Source organism: Filicampus tigris, chromosome 12 (assembly GCF_054856515.1).
Source record: "Filicampus tigris isolate MCC_2025a chromosome 12, RoL_Ftig_1.0, whole genome shotgun sequence".
Lineage (NCBI taxonomy): Eukaryota > Metazoa > Chordata > Actinopteri > Syngnathiformes > Syngnathidae > Filicampus > Filicampus tigris.
In genome coordinates this window covers 19568398-19587044 of record NC_141228.1, presented here as the reverse complement: position 1 = coordinate 19587044, position 18647 = coordinate 19568398, and the positions used below count along the sequence as shown (strand labels likewise).

General features: G+C 43.9%; 1 protein-coding gene across 1 annotated transcript in view; it reads right to left on the bottom strand.

Moving 5' to 3' along the window:
* Positions 1 to 18647, bottom strand: part of cpamd8 (C3 and PZP like alpha-2-macroglobulin domain containing 8) — a 46737-nt gene that overhangs the window by 21477 nt on the left and 6613 nt on the right. The window contains 25 exon segments of the mRNA XM_086047987.1: positions 724 to 805; positions 2057 to 2233; positions 2311 to 2377; positions 2379 to 2435; positions 2437 to 2469; positions 2887 to 2955; positions 3649 to 3947; positions 4054 to 4105; positions 4195 to 4325; positions 6892 to 7045; positions 8432 to 8663; positions 9793 to 9855; positions 10610 to 10752; positions 10887 to 11048; positions 11487 to 11636; positions 13603 to 13769; positions 14571 to 14769; positions 14884 to 15012; positions 15195 to 15365; positions 15459 to 15686; positions 16975 to 17083; positions 17179 to 17263; positions 17393 to 17506; positions 18140 to 18194; positions 18498 to 18515. Of these exon segments, the coding sequence (XP_085904113.1) occupies positions 724 to 805; positions 2057 to 2233; positions 2311 to 2377; positions 2379 to 2435; positions 2437 to 2469; positions 2887 to 2955; positions 3649 to 3947; positions 4054 to 4105; positions 4195 to 4325; positions 6892 to 7045; positions 8432 to 8663; positions 9793 to 9855; positions 10610 to 10752; positions 10887 to 11048; positions 11487 to 11636; positions 13603 to 13769; positions 14571 to 14769; positions 14884 to 15012; positions 15195 to 15365; positions 15459 to 15686; positions 16975 to 17083; positions 17179 to 17263; positions 17393 to 17506; positions 18140 to 18194; positions 18498 to 18515 (3146 nt within the window).

Sequence of the window (18647 nt, the reverse complement as noted above, 5' to 3'; positions counted from 1 at the left end):
AAGGCGCGGCGAAGGTTACCACCATCTGTGCTGTGCCCACAACCCGCACCGGAGCTCTGGGAGAGCTCGTTACATCCTCTCATCCCGCCCGTCACGAGGGGAAGAGGTCAAGCTTTTCCCCTGGCGGTGAGTGACTCTATCCTGGCGGTGAGTCATTCGTCGGTGCTCTCGGCCAGGAAAATGACATTTGGTGAAGTGGCTCCAGACGACGTATAAGTCTGTCTCCAAGAGGAGGTTCGAGCAGCATGGGTCGGCGCCGTGTCACGGAACTGGAGCGCAGATAAATCTTGACACTTTTGCCTACCCCCAGTAACCAATTGCACAGTTTGGTTACAGTTTTCGGTTGTTTAGGCGGCCCGCCGTTTTTTTTACGACGCCGGCTCGGTTGCACATCGCGATGCCCACCTCGGCCCGTAAATCAGCCAGAGGTATGCTCCGCCCGAGGGTGGCCCCCAAACAGTCAGCGCGGCAGACCCCCCACAGAGAACATTGATGTCATTCTTCTAAATATTATGAGATGGCTCTGTCTGCCTGACCCCAAGCGAGTATAAACACGACAACGGGAGAAACAGATCGCCGGTGTTGTGTGCGTGCCGGGATGGCGCTGAAACCTCGGGCGCTTTGGCCGGCGGCACGTGTCCCAGTTAAAGTTGAAGAATGCGGTCCCGCCAAAGCACAGACTGAACGCTAAGAGCTGTGTAAACTTCGCCGACAAGGACTTACCACATACTTCCTGAGGAATCTCTCTCTCCGAAAGCACTGTAGGAGCCATCCTGACGTTTGTAGGTCAGTTGTCTCTGGTAGCCTGGGGAAGAATGAAAACATTTTTTTTTTTTTTTTTAAAAGAAGATCGGGTCATAAATTCATTTCACATCAAATTGGGGGAAACCACTGTTTCCAGCCGCCGCATTGTATTTCCCCACAAACTGATGCAGCGGAATGTCTCAAGTCGTACAACTTCTTAACTCATTCACTGCCATTGACGAATTTATTTGTCTTTTCACAGTCCAGCCATTCAATCCCAGGAATTTATTTATATTTTTTTCCATTTTTTTTTTTTTCAAAGGTTGGGGTAAAACTGCGTCTCAAAATCTAAAAACTTAAGAAAATACACACTAATACTAGTTTAGCTAGTACCGGAGGATCGCATTGACGACTTTGCAGCTTTTTTTTTTTCGATGTCCATGTTTTGCGACAATAACGTGAGAGGAGAATAAGAAGAATACACACCAGAAGTTACAGTAGAGCAGAGGTGGGAAGTAATGAAGAACAAATACTCGACTACTGTTCTTAGGCGGAAAAAACAGGGAGTGAAGCGATATGCAGGAACGTGAACAAGGGAGCGTGAATGACAATGTTTCATCTATTCAAAAATTCTCCATCTAATTTCTTAAAGACCCTGTAACGTGAACTCGGAAATACAATAAACAACTTCGGTATCTGAAGATAATTTCCGACTGAGAACTTCTCAACTGCGGCGATCTAGAGTAATGATTGTTCTCCACTATTTCAGCTTTAGAGCGCCTCATTGTCAGCCCTGAGTGTGCGTACACCATAAAAGAAGGGTGGGGTGACTGACGCGACAGCCAGCATGTGGACCGCCTTCGAGGTCTGCAATCCATTTTTTTTTTTTCTTTGAATTTTAAAATCGTGCCGCTGTTGCCCTACCCAGACACAAACGGCGCTGGCGCGATCGCTTCATATGCACCGCGCATGTCATCATGATGTGATTATGCAATCATTTACCCAGTTTATAACGACGACAGTCGCCTTGCCTAACAGAAACAAAACAAAATGACTAGAAATAACTCCCCCAATCGTTAAAAAGCACAAGATGGCGAGGGATAAGAGATGGAGGGGGAATCTCAGCCAAAACAAATAAGTGTCAGTAAAACACAGGCCTCATACTTTTTAGGTCCAGGAACCGCTATGTAGGTATGCAAATTTTGAAATGATATAAGGTAATAATCTATTAGGAATTATTTGACTATCCGGGGAGCCCAGTTTGAGAACCAATGATTTAAAGAATGCGACAGAATAATTTGGCAGGTTGCACCTTGCAAGAGGTAATCGGTGGCCTCATTCTCCACCTCGAGGCTGAGCTGCCGAGTTTTCTGCAGGTACTTGAGGACGAAGACGTTGGGCGCAAAATGGATCATGTTCTGCTCCCCGCACCCGAACGGCAGTCGCAGCAGCTTGTCCAGGTTGTTCAGTGTGGGCCCCATCACATCGCCTAAAAAAGTAAAGAGGACACCGGCACATTCGTAAGGGCTGACATACGAGCGACTCCGCCTCTTTGCGAACGCGTACCGATCATAAATGCAGAGGCTCGCTCAGATCCAGGCACCATGTTGTGCGGCACGCCCAGAGTGAAAGCTATCGTTGTGGTTCTCATCAGAGTCTTCCTTCCTCCAGATCTTAAACTCGCCAACCGAGGCCCCACCCCGTGGAGAAGCCTATGTGTCGAACCTGAATGGAAATGAGCATATTAATGTATCGGTTAGCCTTTCCGTAGCAATTCAATCAGGCAGAAGTAAAAGACATCAAAGCATCATGAAGTTTCCACCATTGAACCTCCAACTACTCTAAAATTTGACCGAACGCCGCTTTTCACCCCCCTTTTTGAGGTGTGTGTTAGCATTAAGTTAGCAGACTTTTTTGTTGGACAAAATTATATATGGTTCGGATGAAAATTCAATCCCACTATTTCATTCTCTTTTGTTAGTGTGTCGGTTTTATTATTAAGCACGTGGGAGGGAGAAAACCATTCCCGAAAAGATTTTTCCCTTATATCTTGACGATTTTCCGGGAATGGTGGGTCGGGAATGTATAGCACAAAAAATAAACAAGGTTTCACTGCACTGACAATATTTTAAAAAGACAAACCTGTAAAGGGCTTGTGCCGGACCACTCAAGGATTACTGATGCATTGGATGGATGTAAACCATGGCCCACCTGAGGAAAATAAAGTAGAAGGGCTAAGGGAAAATGATGATATAACAACAAATATAGCTACAGCTACAGACTCCCATGACCACTACACGAGTGTGAGATTGTTATGCCACTTATAGCTTTGAGAGGGACTCTTGAGGCTACGAACGAGTGATAATTAGGCCACGCATATCTGTCATATGCCTCATTTAACCCGAATGCCACATACAGCTTTGAGAGTGATTGTTTTGACTACACTAGCGCGTGATTATGCCACAAATATCTTTGACAGTAATTGTTTTTGACTACACAAGCGATTGTTATGCCACACGTAGTTGTGGAAGTGACTGTTGACAACACAAGCATATGATTGTGACACACAGCTTTGAGAGTGATTGTTTGACTGCAAGAGCATGTAATTGTTATGCTAGAAATCACTTTAAGAGTACTTGATTGACTACATGAGGGTGTGATTGCTATTCCACACAGCTTTGACAGTGTTTGCTTAGACGACACACACATCTGATGGTAACTATACACATACGATAGCTTTGAGAGTGATTGTTTTGACAACACGACTGTGTGATTGTTATGCCATAGATAGCTTTTGAGTGGGATGGTTTTGGAGTGTGTGATTAATATGACACATACATCTTCAAGACTATCCATCTCAAAACTTCAGCACCGTCATATTGATAAGCAGAAGGGGACATCTACCTGCACCAGACCTCCCTTCCAGACGATCCAGAAGCTACGGAACTCATCCCAGGAAAGGATGTCCGGCGTGGGGACACTGATGAGCGGCTCGCCCATCTTACCCAAGGAGATCCAGGAAAGAGTGTTCTGCCGGCCCCCCAGCACGATCTCAATCATCTCGGCGCTGTCGTGCGGAGTAGGCGAGAGGGCAAAATGCGCGTCGTTGTGCGTCTTCACGGCCACCTGGAACTGGCTCATTTTGGCCGGCTTTTTCACATACTGATACTCGTACTTGTTGGGGGTGGAAATGTGAATTCTCTCTGGTGACAGAAATAATATTCTCAGGGACACGGTTGTGTAAAGTAACAACATATCTGCATTTCTTTGGAAGACTAACATGGCATACATGTACTAACCAACACTTACCATTGGGACAGAAGAAGACACTATAGGTATATTCCCTCGGCAAGCCTTCCGGCTGCAAGGAGGGGGAAGAAATGAGAATGCATACACAAACAATACATTCAGTACAATATATGACATAATGATGGACTGACGCACACTCACCTCCACAAGGACAGTCCTACGCACAAAGTCCAGGCCAGTGGGTGACCTTCTTTCCTCGACATCATTTCCTGTTTTGCCCGGCTGTAGTGAGTCCGAACAGCAGCTGGTTTCACTGTAGGCGATGGCTCGGGCTGTCAACGCCAACAGAGAAAACAGAACGTCAAAGCATCGCCGCTGTTCTTCAATAATCATCTTGTTACGTTTATTTTGGCTCCTCTCATTAGTGCGAGGACATACTAGAATGATGATCAGTGGAGCCAAGTTGAATAATCGAATCTAATTTGCACACCTTGATGGATACCGATTTACAGCCTGTCAGACTTTTTTCCGCCATCCTTCAATGAGAAACCAGCTTAATTTTTTATATACAACACTTTAATTCATTATTCATAAAGTTTCAATTTATGATGTTTTATTCTTTGTGATGGTCCATCCTTGAGGCTCACAATGCTACTTAGTAACAGTTCTGTGCCTTAACCTTGAGATCCGCAAGGCCACATGTGGAAGGGTGTGATTGTTATGCCACACATAGTTTTGAGAGTGATTTTTTTTTGTATGCGCGTGCATTTTATCGTCAACCCACACAGGGCTCGAAGTAATTTGTTTGACTCCACAAGTGTGTGATTGTTATGCCAAGATTGACTCCATGAACGTCTGATTATTAGTCTACACATAGCTTTAACTTACCTCTTACTCACGAACCTTAATTTAACAAATATAACTAAAAGTTATTGTTTTTGACTGCGAGAGTGTGACTGCAACCGCACACATAGCTTTGACAGTGATTATTTTGACGACACAAGCATGTGATTGTTATGCCACACATAGCTTTGAGAGTGATTTTTTTTTTTTTTTTTAGCACACAATATGATCGTTAGGCCACACGTAGCCTTAATATGCGTCAGATTACCTTAATATGCCACATGTAACGTTAATATTTCATTACCTTGAAGTTTCGTATATCAAGAGACTCATTGTTGTGACTGTGTCAATTGTTGCTAGATCTCACTTGGTGCTGTTAAACTTTTTTTTCTGCTCATGAAATAATATGGTGTAGTCTTTTCTAAATCATTTCTAAATCTAAAACTCCACACTTCTAGGTTAAGCAACATGGGGGAAAAAAAATCAATTATATCCTTGGTCAAGACAATAAAGTGAAGCATGTTATTTTGACATCGTATACATTGACTCTCAATACTTTGTCATTCATAAGTCAACGTTATTAATTAAAAAGTCTACATATAATCAGCAACCACAGACATTAGTCTAAACATTGTTTGTGGACAACATGTCCAACATCCATCGCATTACACAAGACAAACATGCCTGTACAAGGACTCTCGCGTCGGAAAGTGGCCCCGTGCCAGCGGAGTCTCTTTGTGTGTGTGAAGTGAGAGGGAAACACAAGGGGGCCAGGGGAGTCGGAGCGGGGCCATGGGGGGCCCATTGACCGCCGGTGACCTGCAAACTCATCAACATGCCACTGAGGCACAGCTGTGGCGGCTCCCCCACTGCCGGCCCGCTTTGTTCTCACATGCGCTCGGGAGGGGAATGTTTGTACCTCGAGGTGGGTGAGCAGATTGCGCACAGCCGACAAGGGCACGGCTATTCGCGAGGCCTCATGCTGAGGAGGCCAATGCCCAGGTGACACGCCAATTAAAAACTACAGGAGTGAGTACCAAGAACTAAAAGTTCCCGGAATTGAAGCTGGAAATGCAGATTCAGTTAATCACGGACCACCAGAGAAGAAACGCCGCCCTGATAAGAGTCCCTGGCCATGCTATTAATTCGGCAACGCGGCATATTGATTTCTTCAGGGCACAGACTTCATCACAGATTGCAAGATTTTTCAACGATTCGATCTCGTGGGGTTGAGATTTCCATTTTCAAAATGAATGTGGTTCTCGTATATGGGCCGAAAGAAGCGCTGTCAAAGAAGGATGGCGGGCAATCTCAGACCTTTCTGGTTGAATCACTTGTTTGACAGCAAGACTATATAACATCTTTTTGCCAAAAAAAAAAAAAAAAAAAAAAAAATCTCAATAAGTCATTTCATATTTCCAAGTTGCCACACTTGCAAAATACGACATTTGAAAAGTTCGTGTTCGTGAGCTGAGCACAATGCGGTCTTGTAATGATTTCACCATGGATGAAGTGTATTGAATCCTAATTTTTGCAGTCTGCTCGGAATTAATCCTGTAGTACCGTGTACCGTCCCTTTAACGGAGAACATCGACGTGTATGACGCAGCCATGTGAGGAGTGCGCATGCTTCGCGAGGGGTCAAGCGGGTTTTTCAAGCTTTTCACTCCCAAGCGGCTTCCTTTTACCCGAAAGTGAATGCGTGTGTATGTGAATAGCTAATCATCCAGCTAATGAGCTATAAATCAACTGTTCAGCAGTGCGCTCAATGAACACAATCTGATCCGATGAGTTTCTTCTCGTCATTTTACAACACGCACGAACTCGCCGATGTGGTTCAAATCGAACACATTAAAATGAACAGTCCGTCAAGGCCTCGTATCTCACGTCAAGTTAACACCCACAAGTCAAGTTAACACCCACAAGTCAAGTCTTTTACTTTTTGCCCATTCAACTTCAAGTCATCAAAACGGTGAGCATTCGCGAAACAATTCACTGTCCATCAGTCGGAAGATGTGACCCCCGAAAAAAGACGGCGGGCTCTGCAGATACGGACCTGTGATATTTGCTGGACCCAATTCGCTGAAAGCCAACACAATGGTGGTTGGCGTGGCCTCCCCGGGGGCCACGCACTTCTTCCTGGTAAGGTGGTGCTTTCCAGGATGACCGATAAACTTGATGCCCTTTGGAACTGACACTTTAATGTGAACCTGTAAAAAAGAAGAAACAAAAAATGGAATAAAACATTGGGAAGTAATCTTCCTTGCCGTCCCACCCTCGCGAGGAGCATTCCCGGAAGAGAGACCATTTATTTATTTATTTATTTATTTTTTTTTAAAAAGATCTCTTTGAATTCTTCTCATGTTTCTCAAGCTCCCCTGGAGGATTAAATGCCGCTCATTGTCCAGCTCCGATAGAGGAATGCCCTTTATCCACACTCCAGAAGTCATAAATAAAAGAGCAGAAAATATAGGAATCGCGTGCTGGCGGAATGGACATCAAAGGAATGCGATGCAGCCGTTTGCATCTTCATCTAACGCGAAATCAGGCACATGTGCAAAGATCGTGATGTCATCTCTCCGGAGTGCGGGATGGACACCATTTGAGGCCAACTTGCAGCTTATGGAGGCTCCTCAAAGGGTGTGTTCACACGAGGCCATTTGAAGCCGGCCAGACTTGAGCGACGCCGCGGCCCCTCTTGCTGTGCCAGCCTTCCGCATTTCGCAATCCACTCGACCAATTCAACCATTCCCACTTCAAACTGTTCAGTTCATTCAAGACAGAACTACTTGTCATGTTTTCAAAATGTCCACACCTTCACATGAAAATTCCAAAATTTAGAGATACTTTTTTTTTTTTTTTTTTACATTTTATTAAAGTCACACAGTCTACTCACGGTTAAACGATTAATGGGCAGCTAATCAACTATCAAATTAATTGATTTTTTTTTTTTTTTTTTTTATTATGGTAATCGTTGCGGTAGCTTTTCAAATTGTCCAAATCCTCAGAATTTCAGATTATAAACCATAAATATTCTTCAATTTCTGTAGTCCTCCATGAAAGCAAACATTGTGTTGAATTAAAACAAAACATTTGCCTTTACTTTGGAAAACAATGACCAACATTTTTGCCAATTTTCGGACATGTTATGGACCAAACCAGGAACTGAATCATAGTAAATTTGCGTTTGTGCATTCTCCGCACTGTCAATTTGAACTAATGTCCTGTTTTTGAATAAACGGCTGTGTTTTATGAATCGGATCCATCAACTATATAATCCAACAGATGAATCGATTATCAAAATAATTGTTATAGCTGCAGCCCTACATTTTATATTGTAACAATTCAAGTCCTTCCATAAAGCAATTGCATTCACTTTACTTTGTAATTTGTTTGTGATCGAGCATACCAGGTCCTTTTTTTTTTTTTTTTTTTTTTTTTTTTGGGACTCTGTGAATCAATTCTTGTTTCTTCGGTTCATGTCTAATGTATAAGGACGGCACCGGATTGCCTTGTATGGGTACATCCTAAGTGATGGGATAATGTCCTCAATATCGGGTTATGTGGTATCATCCGGGTGTCAATTATCATCATACCTCAGCACACGTCGGCAGATAATTGTAGACGGTCAGGGGAACTTTGGTTTGCTCCCCTCGGATCAAGCTGTACGGCAAGGTGAAGTCCACAAAAAAGGGCTTGAAGGTACGAAGCTCCGCCCTCTCGGCCAAGCCCAGCCCCTTGTCTTTGGACAGGCCGACGGCCTCCGCCACCCACGTGGTGATGGAGTCGGGGACGTCCAGTCGCAGCTCCGCCTCGCCCGTTTCGGCGCTGTCGGGGGCACAGAAAAGCCTCGGTGAAACGACCGTGTCAATATCGGCTTTTCCAATTTTTCAATCAAACCTCGAAGATCATTACAGTGAGCCGGGAAGGGGCGGGGGGGGAATGAAACGATAGAAACACACCTATAGATATGTTTGAAGACAGAATTAAAAGAGCAAGCTTCGAACATATAGACAATACTGAAGTTACTGCTTAAGAGGCGGAGCCAGGTGGCGTGGCGTATGATGTCGGTGTGAGTTTCGGGACACGCGCTGGAGCCGACGGCAACTCCTGCACGAGTGTGCTCGTCGTGTTTATGTCTTTTACCGTTAGCAGAAAAAAAGTTCCGCGTTGCATGCCACAATTCACCCTGGGAGCCAAAGAGCTGTCAAAAAGTACAAAACTACATAAGCAACAGTCTTTTTTTTTTTTTTTTTTTTTCTGCTTCTTCACAAGAACCATTCACAGTTCGTTAAGTTGCCCAAACCTGGCCTGGATACTACTGTTTATTTCTTTAAAGCGTTTTCTATACAACAGTGGGCTCCTTCGAAAGGTATTCACAAAGGTCTTGCACTTGTGATGCAGCCTTACATGTAAACAAAAAGTGCAAACATGTTCCCTCAAAATGTGTTTTTCAGCAAATAAAGAAGGATACCTCCCCAAAAAAAAAAAAAAGACAGCAAACAGGCAAAATGCTGAATAGTGAAATCGCTATATTGGCAAGCCTTCATTTAAGAGACATTTGCGAACAGAGGATCATAGTTGAAAACATGTTTACCGCTTTTCTTGATCAAAGTCTACTTTAATAGACCTTAAGGGCAAATCTGAGCTTTTTTGGAAAGTAGGCAGAGCTGCAGCCTTCCAAAGGAATCAAGTCACATGGAAATCTACGGGCAGTTCATTTATATTGGCCGAAAATGAATAGAAGGAGTTTGTTGGGAGAGTGACAGTCCGCTCCGAGGTTGGAGAGTTTCAAAGAGGGCACATTCACACACGCATACGGGAACAGCTTCTGGAAGTGGACTGCCACCATCCTCCTCCTAAGGCGAGATTTCTATCATCTCTTGCACTTTCCTCCCTCTGCCTCGCTTAGCCTCCTTCCCCCCGTCCCCGTTGGATATTGATCGGATTTCCATACCTGACGTTGAGGCAGTGCCACACCCACGTCTCCGGGAAGAATGTTCGCCTCCGCTTCTCTGGCCTGCGAGCCAAACACAAGCCGACATCAGTAAAAGGCTTCAGCTGCTCACAATAAAACAACACCATAAAAGGGCCAATGATTTACTCGGGATTTGCACGCTGACATTCTACTAAGTCACGTCATGTGTTTAATGTTCATCACCGCAACGAGTAGCATTAAGGAATGTCGGCACGGAATACGGACGGGGCAATCACATTTAATTCCTTTGTTTTTCTCCGCTCGTCCGTTTCCGAGCGCTGATTGAAGACCGACATGTTTGTTATTGAAGTCGTGAAGTCATTTTTTTTTTTTTTTTTTTTGCTTTTCAACTAACGGAGGCTTGGCATATTTGTCATGTTTCCAAAATGTCCACATCTTGACAAGAAAATTCCAAAATTTAGAGACACTTTTTGTACCTTTTTTTTTTTTTGTACAAAAAAAATTAAAGTAATTTCTTAACTCATTCACTGCCAGACATTTTCAGACCCTCTTTTACCCTAATGTATGAAAAAAAATGGAAGAAAAAAAAAATACAAATAAATTCCTGGGATTGAATGGCTAGAGTGTGAAAAGACAAGTAAATTCGTCAATGGCAGTGAATGAGTTAAACACAAAATTGCCGTGATCCGTTTTTGGGCATTTAGATTCATTTCGTTTTTCATGTTATGTCCTGATTCCTCGTGTGTCTTTTGGACGCGTTGCTTGAGTCCCCATCTCCAATTAAAAATCATGTCACAACTGCCTGAGGCAAAAACATCCTCCCGTCGCCACGTACCTGACGGCCGAACGAGAGTGCATGGCGGCGACCAGGGTGGCGCTGTGCGGCTGAAAAGCGGGGATAGCCTCGTCGGTGTACATCCCCCCGCTCTGCCGGTGGTTCAAACTCACCATGTCTGTCATCACCACGAGCCCCGTTTCCTGTGTTCAACATACACACAGATACGGAGTAATAAAACAAATAAAAAAAATAAAAAATGCATACACACCAAGATCAGGAGCAGAAATTGGGCAGTCTAAAAGTGGCAGTCAGTCGTCAACGTGTGCGTTCTCACTGTGAAAGCAAAGCGTGCGTCCTTGGTGATGTCCCAGTGCCACGGAAAAACCGAGGAGCGCCGGCGTCTCTTCGAGGACAGGCCAGGCCACCAAAAGTGCCCGTCGTCTTTCGGAACGCCGAAGGCATCGGACACGTCGAAGTCAGACAGCTCTTTGAACACCTGAAGAACAGGTCAGCGTTGTAAAAGGCAGATTTTTGTTACAGATGTAGACTGCGTTTGAATATTTGGGTAGTAGAGTTCAAAAAGTGCAATTCGGTTATATGGATCGTTATCATGTACGGTAAGCTGATTAATAACGGTGAAGACAGCCCACTGAATTTCCTTTTGAAAATAAATTCATTTTACTGTGATAAGTATAAGAATTATTGGCAGGTGTTATCAATCTAATGGTACTAATTGTTTCTAGAAAATAAAAATATTCAAATTTTCAAACTTTGAATGCCAAAAGGTCTTTTACGTTTTGTACCCAAAAGGAAGTTTCAGGATTTTTCACGTTTTCCAAAGATGCTTGAAATGAAATTTTTCTACCACATTATTGAGATGCAGCTGCAGATACGAAAAGTCGTCTCTCAGTCATACTGTCAACCGAGGACCAACCTTGTCCGGGCTGAGTTGGAAGTCCGGCTTCAACAAGTAAAGGCTTTTGTCCACAGTGGCCACACAAACACAGGAGCCTCTCGCTGCACGGATGTGCATGCTCACCGGGTCACCTGGCATGGACTCATTGGTGGACAGAGAGACGGACACCTGCAACGCAGACAACAGAGAAAAAAAAAAACAGTGATGCCAACAAAAATCTTTGTATGTGTTTTTTATTAAAAAAAAAAAAAAAAGCACTCCTTACATCATAAAACAAATATGACTAATGTAAATAAATCAAATGGTTTTTGCCCAATTTTTTGCTTCAATTCAATGGACATAGCCCTTGCTCCTCGTGCGGCGTTGCCACCTGAGGGCAAAGAGAAGAAATGCGAAAAGGTGAATTTGGGAGTAAAGCACCGCAAATATGGGCGGGATTGCCATAGTAATTTGTCAAAATGAAAACCTCCGAATGGTGGGGTGTACATTTTCCCCGCATCAAAACCTCTCGAAAATGAGCCCCAGTTAATGGGTTCCGCTGGTTTCCTTTCACCATGGCGCAACCTGTCATCCTCTCCTGTCACGACCCCCACACATCTGCCTGCGGCCCTGTACGGCCTCTGTCTTGTCACGCCTCTGCAACATCTCCCCCCGGCTCCCCCCTCCGGCGAGCACACAGGCCGAGTGTTGCAATGGCATACCAGGGAGCTGTAAATACTTCAGGGAGTTAACTCCAAACTAATGCAGGCAGGAACTTAGCAGCTAACACCGGCCAGCGCAGCTGTTTGTTTACTGGGTTTACACAGTGCACGGAGCTGGCGCAGGGGTTCGCCTCTAACACGTATGCTTTACCTGTAAAAAAAAAAAAAAAAAAATGTTTTTTTTTTTTTTTTATAGCTAAGCATCAATTTATATAATCTATTTTTCAGCTAGTTCGGGATTTATACTAGAAGTCCTGGATGCAGATATCCAGATTTATTGAGTATTGAACACAAGAGCTATGAGACTCAAGTCATATAAATTGCCACGAGACAGATTTAAGTCACCAGTTTAAGGACTTGGAAGTTGCTTGGCTAAACCTTATGAAAGACTTGACTTGACATTCCTATTCATGAGGCTTGACTTGACCTAGACTCAAATTATAGTGTCGATTTGAAAAATCAGCATTTTCAAGAGCGTTGTGTTTTTTTTTTTGTTTTTGTTTTTTTTTTGCATTTTGCGTGATGTGTGCAAATCTGGCAACCCACCGGTATGCTCTAATGCAGAGTAGCGAGGCCACGTCGCGAAGCAAATATCATAGTGAGAGCTCCCTAGGTCATTCTATTTGAATTCAACAAAGAGAATGGCAACTATAACTTCAAGCTTTCATTGTAAAACTTAGAAAAAAAAACAGGTTAGCTATGTTAAACTTCGCAGTTTTGCTCACTGACAGCAAGTCAAACGTTAACCAAGCTCCATGCCAGTTATGCGTTTAACTGAGAATTCAAAGCATTCGGCAATATGTAGACTGTTAGTACAACAAATTAACACAGGTGTAGATTGTGCAGTGACTAATGTGCGAAAATATGTTGTGACTGAGCGAGAGTGTGTGACTCGACTTATGACTTGCTCCACCCAAGCAATGACTTGACTCCACTTACTCAAAATTTAGTGAGGACTTGACGTGACTTGCCTGACTTTTACCGCAGTAACTTGGGATTTGTTTGAAACTTTACCTCTGGTGTATATATGTCAGCAATTAGTGTATTTTTTATGATGTCTGCTCGCAATTAGGGACCGGCCGATATAATGGTTACAAATGCAGGTACTTTTTTTAATACATTACAACATAAGACAAAGATAATGACATGCAAACATATCACCCCAAAACCGTTAAACAGATACTAAAGAACAAAGTATAAAGTAAAAGACCCCAAAATAAATTATTTTATTCATTTATATTTTGAACTAATCGGCACCGGAATTTTATTTAGCCAAATATCGGAATCGGCACCGGCCTAAAAAAAAAAAAGGTTGATCTTATGATATCTGTTTTCATCGTTTTTTTTCGGGGTCACATGGGAGAAATTCAATGAACCGCTTTGCAATCGTGTATCGGCGTCATGGCATGGTAGCAATGAGCGGAGGCGCAAACCTTGTTTTCGAAGGTGGGCTGGACGGAAATTTGCAGACTGTCTGTGACGCCCTCGCCATTCTCCCGCACGTAGTAGACGAGCAGACGGCTGAGTGGCGCCATGGTGGGAGCGACAGTGAAGCGCAGATACGACACGCAGCTGTCCATCTCCGTTTGCGACGCAGGGCCTGAGTAACACAAGAAGCAAACATTAGCTAGGTTTACATTATGCGCCCAGCGGCCAAACGGGGCTTTTCATCGAAAAAGCGCATATTTTTCTCCGTATTCGAGTCTTGCGAAGTTTTATCACCATATTGATAACATATTCAAACACACACCCAATAAGTGAAAACATAAATACTGTAGCACAGAAAATACAGTATTCATTGTAGTGTCTCTATGTTAGATATTCAAACCAAACATATTTTTTTCAAGAAAATGTTCTATGGAGGCCCACTAGTTGAAACAAGGCAAAATGATTAATATGAAAGTTGAGTTAAGCAGCAAAATGCACCCGTTTTTTAACCATCTCTGGGGGCGGCCATTTTGTCACTTCTGTCGACTGAAAACGACATCACAACTGCTCAGGGCTCAGCTAACGACCAATCACGGCTCACCTGTTTTCTGAAGCTGAGCTACGATTGGTCGTTATCTGAGCCCTGAGCAGTTGTGATGTCAGTGACAAAATGGCCGCCTGCAGGGATGGCTAAAAACGGGTGGATTAACTCTTATTCCAAAAAAAGTATATTTTAAAATAAATCCTGGAAAATAATTATGTTTGGGTTGACTTCCGCTTTAAGAGGCGGGGCCTGGTGGGGTGGCATGTGATGTCAGCAAGTCTGCGCGTGAGCTGTGGCCGAAAAGTGCAACGGCGACCGTGGCTCTCCTTTCCCGCATGCAAGGGAATGACAGTACATAACTCTACTGTAAAAACCCTTCCAACATCACAAACGACGAACCACCATGACGCGAGGGAACACTTTATTTACCTGAAGCAGACAAAGGCGAGTGAGTGGTGTGAACATTTTTGTCGAAGGTGACGGTGGCCCGTTTCCCTCGGCGCGAGGCCGTGGCATTGGCGGGCTGCTGGCCCGAGAGGATGATGTTCCCCCGGGACGCCACCTCATAGTGTAGGGTGAAGTTACAGGGACACGTGGATTTAAGCGCCACTTCTGCTTCTTGGCCGACCTGAGACGCACATGTACGCGCTAAACCGAGCCATTTGCTAACATGTTGTTCAGCAACGTGAGAGGAGTTTCAGTAACTCATCCCTGCAAGTATGTGAATGAAGCAGAAACCAACCTTGAGTGGGGCGCCGGGACTCTGGATTTGGATGTGACAACTGCTGGGAGAATACCAGCTGCTGATGGACAGGTAGCTTGGCAAATATTGGTCTCCGACTGCCTTGCCTCCGATGGACGTCACTTTGGTCTACGGACAGGTTGAAACGTGATGCACGGAAAAAAAAAAAGTCAAGGAAGCCTGCCCTCAACCGTAAACAAAAGTGGACGCGACGAGGTGACAAAGCAAATAATGGCGGTCCGTCACTTTATTGAGAAAATGAAGGGTTGATGTCGTGATGAGCAATGACTCGAGAAAGAAAGGCCACCAACCTCGAGCCACACATACTGGGCCACGGTTGGGATGGACGGGATCTCAAAGGTGGCCTGGCCGTCCTCGGAGATCAGTTCGCTGGTGTAGACGTTGTCTTTGGGGGACAACTCGGCCTTCACGCGAACCCTCACGCCCTCGGCGGGGCTCCCGTCAGGGTAAGTCACTTCGATCTAAAAAGAAGCGAAGAGAGGAGGTGGGGGGGAAAGGACTCACAATGTAAATTCATGCACCGATGGATGAAATGCCGCCATTGTGCGTCTTACCTTCCCTTTGTAAGGCAGACCCGGCTTGAACTGTTTACGCGTGTCCTTGGAGTACCTAACGTCGATGAGCTGCTTATGGACCGGCGTGGAATCGTCAAAGGTGGTTTGCCGGCTCCCGTCCGTGCTGGTGAGCGAGGCCCAGATGCTGACGGTGCCCCTGAAGTGGTCGGCCACATCCAGGGGCATCATGTCTCCGACACACAGGCTGAAATTGGCCGAGCCTTTCATCTGACAAAAGCAAAGCGGGACTCTGGTGACGTCGGAGTCCAACACGACATCCCAGCGCTAACGGTTTTATGGAACTCATGTGTGAAAATAGTAGTTATTTCGGCATCTGGGGACATCTTTTAAAGCCCCAAAAAAAGGAATGCATCCGGCCCTCCGTGTCATTTAAATGTGGCCCACCAAAGCTTGCCAATTTTTTTTGTCTCTGACTTTTGTTCCAAACTAATTATCCGCCATAAAAAATGATAATCAATACCAGGGGGCGGTTATGTAATATGATGGGGGAGGGGGGGACGATTATTTAGGTTCTCACATAAAATATATTTGGTGACAGGGCGTGCAACTCTCTCGCCGCATTCCGTAAACAAACACAATGCAGCCCAGCCTCTGCGCTCATCTGAATCCTTCATTTCCAAACAAGAAGGCCAACTATTAATGTCTAACGCTGTCGAAGGTTCATTTTAAATATCGTTAAATCTGCTCCTGTTTACACCCAACTAAGAATTTCTTTTGCATTTTGTTCCAATCCAAGATATGTTCAACTATGATTTTTCTGGTACTATTACTCTACTTTTATACATTTTATGTGATGTTTTTATTTACCCGATAGTTGAAAAAATAGTCATTTTAGAGCTGTAATTTCAATACTGTCATACTGCGATATTTCTGCTCACAGTTATTGTACTGTCAATCAGAGAAAAGTCAACCCAAACACATTTTTTTTCCAGAATATGTTCTGTGCAGGCCCACTAGTTGAAACAAGTCTATATGATTAATATGAAATATGAGTTAAGCAGCAAAATCCACCCATTTTTAGCCATCTAAGGGGTCGACCATTTTGTCAGTTCTGTCGACTGAAAATGACATCACGGTCGCTCAGGGATCAGGTAACAACCAATCATGGCTCAGATTCAGAAAACGGGTCAACTGTGATTGTTCATTCCCTGAGCCCCGAGCGACCGTGATGTCAATTTCCGTCGCCAGAAGTGACAAAATGGCCGCCCCCTTAGATGGCTAAAAACGGGTGGATTAACTCTTATTCCACAAATACAATATTTATCAGAATGCCTAGTTTCAACTAGTGGGCCTGCATAGAACATTCTTGAAAAAAAATAAGTTTCGGTTGATTCATCTTTAACCACCTATTCTTGTGTTGAAAAAAAGCTAGAGAAAAAGCTAACAATGTGCTAGCTAGTTCATGGTTTTGTGTGACTTTAGAGGTCGTTTCCCCGTTCCAATTTGTATAACCTCACAGTTCTGACTAACTCACACTCCTGATTTCAAAACTGACCTCCATGTTCTTGATGACGGGATGGCCCATCTCGTGACGATAGTAGCCCACCCCGTTGACCGTCATGTTCACGCTCAACTTCCCCGACACTGCTTTTCCAAACGTGTACCTGTCGATACATGCGAGGTGTTACATGAAGCGTATATTGTAGCCGTGTATTGACATTGTTCATATTTTTGGAAATTCTTCTGTTCTGTGACTTACCTAGCCCGCACAGTGGCCTGCTCACATGTGTTCAGATCGCGGATGTAGCGGGGTGGATCGATCGTTAACTCAAACTTGGGGATGACTGTGAGACAAGCAGAACACTATTTAGACATATTGTTATTGTTGACCTATTGTTTTTGGGGGAATCAAAGTCTTTTTTTCTCCTTTTTTTTTTTTTTTTATTCATTTATTTTTTTGAAATGGTGCTCACCGTATTTCTGCACTTCAAATGATTTGTTGTACGTGTGGCCCTGCACATCCACAAAGATAAACCACTCTCCAAACACGGGTTGGTCAGACAGAGGGAAACTCATGTTGACAATCCCTGCATGAGAGACGATTCTGGTTTTAATCCAAGATAAGCGTTACCGTGTCCAGCAGAGGGTCCCGGAAAATGTACTTTTTCACCACATTTGACAGTACGGTCATGTTACTCTATTATCCAGAGGAAATGACGATTAAAAAAAAATGCTTTTTTAAACACATTATGAATGTATTTGAACACCTATAAAATTGCTATTTTTAACTAGCACGGTAAAGAAAATAAGGTACACATATTGTAGCATCTCTGACATCTGTCTGTGAAAAATTTCTCAATCGCTTCACACATTGGTCTCATTTAGGGGGTTCAAATTTCATGACAATCGTACAAAAATGCAGGACTAGTTGGTTTTTGGAGGACTGCAAATGTCCAAAATGAGCCGACTGGAAATGTACCAAAACGGCAAACTTTCTTAGCTTTTTCGGACATGCCTTCATGAGACTTTGCCGGTCATCTCATGATGGGCACACGCCTACCAAATTTCAAGTTGCTCAGTGAAACTGTCTTTGGGGGCTGAACGCAAATGTTGGAATGCAAGTTTCGCACAATTTTTTATCATGAAAAAAAAATCCCTTATTAATTTCGCCTGAGAATAACAATGACAAAGAGTCAAAGCGATTTTAAGGTAAGGCTCACCGCAGCAGATCGATTTGAGACCCTTCCACTGCACCATCCTGGATCCCCTTGGATCCTGAAAGAAAAATACACAAACATCATATATAGGGAATAGTCTAAATTCCAATATTTGTTCCGTGAAATTGTATTCATTCATTCCCAATCGTCTACTATTGTCTTGATTTTGCAACATTTCAGTCGTGGTGAAGATGAGGCTTCGATTTCATGCTGTGTTTATACTTGCGCTCTTCCACACTTATCGAGGTGAGTTTCCCTGTTTTTCTAGCTCTGTAATCTGCCGCTGTCCTGCCCCTGACCGGATACATGAACCCCCCCCGCCGGTGCCAAGCCCTGGGTGGTCCCACCTGACTCCACTCACCAAAATGTATGCCTCAATCTGCAAAAAGCAATGGGGGGGGGGGAAGCAGACAAGGTTACAAATGAGATCAAAACAATGAAGAGCGTTTATAGAGCATTTACATCATCAAGAGTACTGTCCTATTTGTTGCATTAAATTAAAAATGCTAAA